The sequence below is a fragment of the Strongylocentrotus purpuratus genome, unplaced genomic scaffold, assembly GCF_000002235.5.
Source record: "Strongylocentrotus purpuratus isolate Spur 01 unplaced genomic scaffold, Spur_5.0 spur5_contig_835, whole genome shotgun sequence".
NCBI lineage: Eukaryota > Metazoa > Echinodermata > Echinoidea > Camarodonta > Strongylocentrotidae > Strongylocentrotus > Strongylocentrotus purpuratus.
In genome coordinates this window covers 791,361-798,572 of record NW_022145541.1, presented here as the reverse complement: position 1 = coordinate 798,572, position 7,212 = coordinate 791,361, and the positions used below count along the sequence as shown (strand labels likewise).

Below are 7,212 nucleotides of genomic sequence, written 5' to 3'. Positions count from 1 at the left end.
AATAATATAGCAAAAATATGAACGATCCCATTTAAGAGCCCTGTGGGACACCCTATTCATATTAAAAGAGAATCTTATTCTGTAATGTTAAAGATGAGTTCGGAATAATAAAAAAAAGGGCTAAACTTATCAACCGATGCACTAAAGATGAAATCATTGTATCTTGCAGAACATTCATCTGTGTCTATCAAGGCCCTGAGGAAGAATTCACCTCGGCTCGTATTATTTCCACGTCAAAGACAACTTGACATTGATATTTCCATGGGATATCTCTGAAGACTTTCTGAAGACATACTTCCCTTTTGGTCAAATCATCCTATTCTGAAACCGTCGAAGAAAGGCTACATCTATAACGCTTAGGTTCTACGTCAGATACAACTTGACATCAGTATTTTGAGCCATGGGACATCTATGATGATCTTTAACATTATAGCCAAACTACACATTGAAGACACAATCCTGTTTCTATTAAGCGGTGCCGTCGAAGATTAATTTGGAGGTGAATTAAAGGCCGAAGATATTTTATATATACAGAACGCTCATCAACTATGGCGACAGCAGATGATTTTGAGACTTTGTCTTTTGGTGCAAGAATAGGATATGATAACATCACTCTCTGCAATATAACATTTTTCATTGAAACGGGTGACTATATTCTTCAAGACTACGCTACCCGTATCATCTTAGCTCTCCTACTCCTCGTCATCTTCCTGATCGGAATCCTTGGAAATCTCTTCGTCGTCGCCGCCGTCATCCTCTCAAAACGACTCCAGAACACCACAAACGTTTTCGTCATCAACTTGGCCGTCGCAGACTTTTTGACAGCTATGTTCCTTCCCGTTCACGCCTCCACGCTCTTGAGTAAATCTAGTTGTTACATCCCGGAGTTGCTCTGCCAGTTTGTAGCGGCAGCATCCTTAATCACGCTCGGGTGTAGCGTTGTCACCTTGGCAATGGTGGCGTTTTATCGCTTCACTGTCCTGTACGCCGTTTTAAAACCAAAACCAAAGTTCGACAACGCATTTAGCACCCGGAATATCGTGATAATGGTTTCGTTTACCTGGCTCTACCCAATTGTTCTCATGTGTATCATATTACCGTTGGACATTGGGTCCCTTGGATACGCTGTCCAGTACAAAGTATGCGCGAAGGACACAGCGAGTAATGATTCCGACTACCTGACCCTGACAGTGTGTCTGCTCGTTCAGTTTCCCGCCTTCGTCGTCATCATCGTCTGCTACGTCTATATTTTCAAAATGTACAGGCGTCATCAACGCGAGATGAACGCCATTATGGCGCCCTCACCCTATAGGATGGCCTCTACCAATAGTGAAATCAATGTTACAATCATTGAAGACTTGCCAATGGAAGAATCGGATACTCCCAACGATGGTATCATCAACGTTGGCTTTGATGAATGTGACGGCTTTAAAACCGCGCCACCTGAAGATCGGGAAATCTTAGCAGAACCTTCCGACGCAAGTGAAACAATAACAAATGGAAAACACTCTCCCGTCTCTCGAGAATGCCCAAACCCGAACGGCCATACAACCAGTGAATCATCGACCAACTCGGTGCAACCCAGAGCTCTTCGTCAGCCCATCACTGTCGACACTCTAGCTAGAGACAAGCAGAATGTTCGCTTCAAGCAACAGCGTCAGATAACCATCAATCTATTCATCGTTGTCTGCGTCTATACAATCTGCGTGATGCCATCAGCTATCATCTTCCCCATACCATCCACAGGTCCAGCCATACCTTGGCTTACGTTACTCTTTCTGCTCAACTCATGCGTGAATCCAATCATATATGCTTTGAGGCATCCAACCTTTAGCGCCGTTCTCAAGTGCATGGTGAAATGTAGGTTTAGAGACATTCCAGAGCCTTCATCCTTCCTGAGGTCGACTTCACTCTCCTAGAAATGACAAAAGAAATCATCATGAATATGAGGTGGTCAGACTTTTGCTCCAGCAACAGTTTTAATTAGCGATAGAGTTTGGGATAATGGTGGTTAGAGAGTTGAAGTTTAGAATTCGCCGAGTGTTCGAAATTGATCTCGTATCAAAGGCGAAGCGAAGCCTGTGTTGCAGAACCGAAAGAGGAAGAAGAAGAAAAAACAAACACTTCACGCATATCTTGTAATTCCTGTTGACTATTGAAAATTCTATTATTATTTCATTTACACCTCAGGGTACATAAATCATATATTGTACCGTTACAAAATAATCGTTGCCAGTATTTTCGTTTTTAAGTAAGCCAGGCAAATTTGCCAACAAATAGAACTTGAATATCGTACTTAGGCCTTCGCTTGTCAATAAAATGTGAATTAAGCATTCATGCATGATTGTATGTGTAAAAGTGTGCTGACAGGGAGGACTTATTCCTGCGTACTTTCATCGAGCAAATGTTGTTCAAAACCAACTTTCTGTGCGATTCGTCTTGATCTGTAATGTTGAATGCGACTTAATTGTTTTACGCAGACGGAGTTATAATAATGATTGCATCTCGTTCTATAGTTGGTGGCCTGTTTCACCAAGGAGGATTGCCTCAACTTTAGAATATGACCTCTGTTGATAGCCCGAGGGGCGTTAACTCATAATACTTTAAACAAAGCCTTCCTGGTTCTCTTTTTTATTCTCTCGCCATAAGGTACATTGTAGTGATGTCCCGCCCCCTCCAAGTTATATGATATATTTTTGTATATTCAAGAGAAGCGCTTGTAAGCCGAAAAATGAGCAATTTGTTAACATTTTTATCTTTCAATATAAAACAGTTCATTTTTTCCCAGTGTTATGTCAGGTCGGGTTAATGAACTTTTTGAGCATCCGCAAAACAGCGAGGTAGGGCTGTATACCAAGCCCTGCGCGCACCCTCAATTAAAACAAATAAATCAGAAGAAGGCCCCTTCTGCTGTCTTGATCGATTGGCAATAGAATGTTGTCTTCATTGTAAAACACATCATGTCATTGTAATTCTGAGTTGTTATATTTTCACAAGGTTTCAAATTTATAACAAGGTTCATGACGTCGTGTTTCCCTCTTTTTCTCTTTTGAATTAAGTTTTTGCAATATTATAGAATGGTGGGGGCATGAAAGACTATCATTCTGTGCCTGGTATAAGTACTTGCTACTGGTTGAAGAAAATATTATTTGAATTTGAAGAATTAAATGGTGAGAACATTCATTATTCAAGAACTGGTTTAAGAGGATATTGTGATATTGAAGAGCCTTTGCGGGCGAGCGAAGTGAGCACGCATTTAGCCCAAAAATTAGTTAATTGAAAATGTGATTGTCATCAAAACTAGCACATGAAAACTATAAATTAATGGCTCTTTACAATTATGTATGAGATAGAGGCTGGCCAATATCATTATTGGGTTCTGTACCGTATAGCCGCCAGACCTCCGCCGTATACCCCTCGTACGTCAGTGCCTCTATTTAGCTAGATTTATAAAGATTCCACGAAATCTCGTTTTAAAAAAGAATGTAGATTGGCTCACATAATATGCTATTTATCTGAGCATAATCACCAGACTTATTGCAATGCAATGCAGTGAATTTTATCCTTTTTTTTTTTTTTTTTTTTGTTCTTGTAGGCGGCTAGCAAATTTATATTGATATTTAGATAGCTCCACAATTAATGTAGCAGAATGAACAATACAATTTTATGTTGTTGCCCGAATGGAAGAATATTCATATGATATCACATACGTACCATATGATATCACATGCGGTATAATAGTTAGGGAAATCCCCTATACTTCCCAAACAGGAGTGCTGCCTTCGATAGACAAAAGGTGTTGACATTGCGGGGGTGTTAACGATAGGTGCTAAACCACGGTTCAGCACACGGGCTCTCTTGTTAGTCCACTTCTTGATCTGTTTCCGTGTCGCGACAGCCCATAAATCAGCTGAGAAAATAACACACCCTCAACGCTACACCGAAGACAGTCCTAATTGCCTCTCATTTTCGATGTGTGTATTTTTTTTGTATGTGGAATGTGGGTGAGCAGGGAGTTGGAAATGAGGAGGACATAGATGACTGAAGAATTAAAAGTATATAAAAACGGACCCTAGAATCTGGACTATATAGCTCTTGTTCGCAGTTGCATTATGTGGCCAATGCAACCCCCTCTTCAATTGCTTTCCATTTGGCGAGAGAGAGAGAGAGAGAGAGAGAGAGAGAGATGCAGATAGACAGAAGGGGACAGTATACAGGAAAAACCCATAGAATAAGATATTTGCCCCAACCCCTCCTAGTCTGCAAGCACAGACCCTAATTTGACACTTTATCAAAAAATCATTGTGTCTTGAGAGAAGCCTAGCCCAGCTGCCTACTGGTTGTCAGGAGCAGCTACAGTGCATGGTCTACGGTAGTCTTTTAGTGCAGACTAACTTTTACGACTGACCAGGGTTTGTGCTTGCAGACTAACCCCCTGCCATGATACAGGTCTTCTCGATATAGGCCGGTTCTAGAACACCTACCCCCTGGACATCCACCCTCAGATAACCACCCCCAGCCAACAACCCCCTAGGACAACTACGCCCTAAGACAACTACCCCCTGGGGCAACCATCCTCTAGGACGACTACCCCCTGGGACAACGTACCCCCGGAAACCTATCCAAGGGGGTAGTTGACTGGGGGTAGTTGTCCGGGGTAGTTGTCCTAGGGGGTAGTTGTCCTAGGGGGTAGTTGTCTGGTGGTAGTTGTCCGGGGGTAGTTTTCCCGGGGGTAGTCGTCCTAGAGGGTGGTTGCCCTAGGAGGTAGTTGTCCTATAGGGAGTAGTTGACTGGGGGTAGTTGTCCGGGGTAGTTGTCCTAGGGGGTAGTTGTCTGGTGGAAGTTGTCCGGGGGTAGTTTTCCCGGGGGTAGTCGTCCTAGAGGGTGGTTGCCCTAGGAGGTAGTTGTCCTATAGGGGGTATTTGACTGGGGGTAGTTGTTTGGGGGTAGTTGTCCTAGGGGGGAGTTGTCCTAGGGAGTCGTTGTCTCGAGGGTAGTCGTCCTAGAGGGTGGTTGCCCTAGGAGGTAGTTGTCCTACATGTATATAGGGGGTAGTTGACTGGGGATGGTTATCCGGGGTGAATGTCCAGGGGTAAGTGTTCGGATACGATATAGGCCATCACTAAATATGCCACTGTTTTATTGAACGGGCTCAGAATGGTCTTTTGACAGCGTATCTTGAGAAATTTATTATACGCCCCTGCGGTTCGTACCAATTATTGTCTTTAGAGGGAATTGTTTCCTCAAATAATTTGACGATATAAATGTGTGAACGTGGATAAAGAGATCTAACATTGCAAATATCCATTTTTCAAAAATATAGCTAGCAACTATAGCTTAAGTATACGTATTAGTCCTAAAACCTGTTTGGACATGATTGTCACATTGGTCATCATCATCAACATCATCAATGACTGCAACATCATCATCGTCATTCTCTTTCTCCAAATCGTAATCTTATCTCCCTTTTGCACATAATATAATTTACCCTTTATGAGTAGATGATAACTAGTCTAGAGAAGATGAGAAGAAAGAAAGAAAGAGAAAGAAAAGTATTTAAAAATAGAGAGAGACTCAGAGAGAGAGAAAAAGAGAGAGAGAAAGAGAGAGAGAGGGGAAGGGGGGGGGGGAGAGAGAGACATAAAAGACAAGTTTCATCTTCCCACTAATTTGATATCTTTGCTCAAGATTTACAACTATTATACAATTTCCATGCAATCACGAAATCATCCAGTCCGATGACCATATTTGGTTTTCAGCGTCCAGTCCTGCTTGAATCACACTGCTCTTGATTTGTAATGACAGTCAAAGGACAGGAGAGATCAAATATACTCATTGCTTGAAAGTCACTTTGACAGTTCATAGTCAGCAGCATCTTATTAAGTCCAATCAGAGAGCTCCAATGTGAAAGTCCCCATGGAGATCTCAAGGTCGCTGTGAAGGTCACTGTAAAGGTAACTGAATATCAGTGAGGGTCACCATGAATGTCGCTGTGAAGGTCACTGTACATGTCACAGTAAATGACACTGTGAGGGTTACTGTGAAGATCAAGATGAAAGTTACTGTCGGGAGTGTCGTGGTCGAGTGGTTTAAGGCGCTTGACTGTAGATGCGAAGGTCGAGGGTTCGAATCCCGACACGGCACTAATATCCTTTGGCAAGATATTTACCTGCACTTGCTACTCTCCACCCAGGTGTTAAATGGGTACCCGGTAGGATGCGAACGTTCATGTGGTTGAACGAGCAAGTGTGCGCCTGTAAAATGGCGACTGGCTGGAATGCTCCCCAGGGAGTGGAAAATGTGCACACATTGTGTGCGGGTAAGCCTGAATCCGATGACCGGGGTAATAATATATCTGTAAAGCGCTTACTTATTATTACTGTGAAGGTAGCAATGAATGTCACACTGAATATCAGTGAGGGTCGATGAAGGTTGTTGTGAATGTCACTGTACATGACACAGTAAATGACACTGTCCGGGGGTAGTTGTCTGGGTTGACCCGGGGGTAGTCGTCCTAGAGGGTGGTTGCCCAAGGTGGTAGTTGTCCTGGAGGGTGGTTGCCCTAGGGGGTAGTTGTCCTAGGGGGTAGTTGACTCGGGCGGTTATCCGGGGGTGGATGTTCAGGGGGTAGGTGTCCTAGAACCCAAAGTGTCTTTCCGTAGCTGGCCTATACGTGTAAGTTTGAACTTACCCATACAGTGAAACTCGTAATTTCTTCTTTAAAAAAATAATCTTGTTCTCCCTCTCCTTGTTGTTGTTGCTGTTGTAATTCTTCTCCTCCTCCTCCTTCTTCTTTCTTCTCCTTCTACTTCTCATATTTCTTGATATTCTTCTTCATCTTCTTCTTTTTCTTCATCTTCTTCTTTTTTTCTTCTTCATCTTCTTCTCCGTCTTCTTCTTCTTCTTTTTCTTTTGTCTTCTCCTTTTTATAGGATAATTAATACATTTTGTTGAATGTAAAATAATTCATTTATACGGGTTGCACTAACTTTTAAAATGTGGAATTTCCCTTCGGACATTCGACCCCCCCCCCCCCCCCAACTCTCTCTCTCTCTCTCTCTCTCTGTCTCTCTATCTCTATATATCGGTCGACCTCTCTCTGAAAACCATTGAATTACTCCTCATTCAACTGAACCATAATAATATTCTACGATATGTGTCATGAAAGTTCCGCTTGACTGGGCGTAAATGCAGCATGGACAAAATGAAAGA

The 7,212-nt window shown here is 42.6% G+C and overlaps 1 protein-coding gene across 1 annotated transcript; it reads left to right on the top strand.

The window, feature by feature from the left end:
- Positions 1 to 296: 296 nt before the first annotated feature.
- Positions 297 to 2,934, top strand: LOC115923865 (5-hydroxytryptamine receptor-like). Its single transcript, XM_030985256.1, has one exon. It carries the CDS (start codon positions 549 to 551, stop codon positions 1,917 to 1,919), a length of 1,371 nt encoding a protein of 456 aa, XP_030841116.1. The 5' UTR covers positions 297 to 548; the 3' UTR covers positions 1,920 to 2,934.
- The last annotated feature ends 4,278 nt before the right edge of the window (positions 2,935 to 7,212 follow it).

What these genes read in the sequence shown, in the direction of transcription:
- LOC115923865 (XM_030985256.1), top strand. Translation starts at nt 549, where the DNA reads ATGGCGACAGCAGATGATTTTGAGACTTTGTCTTTTGGTGCAAGAATA.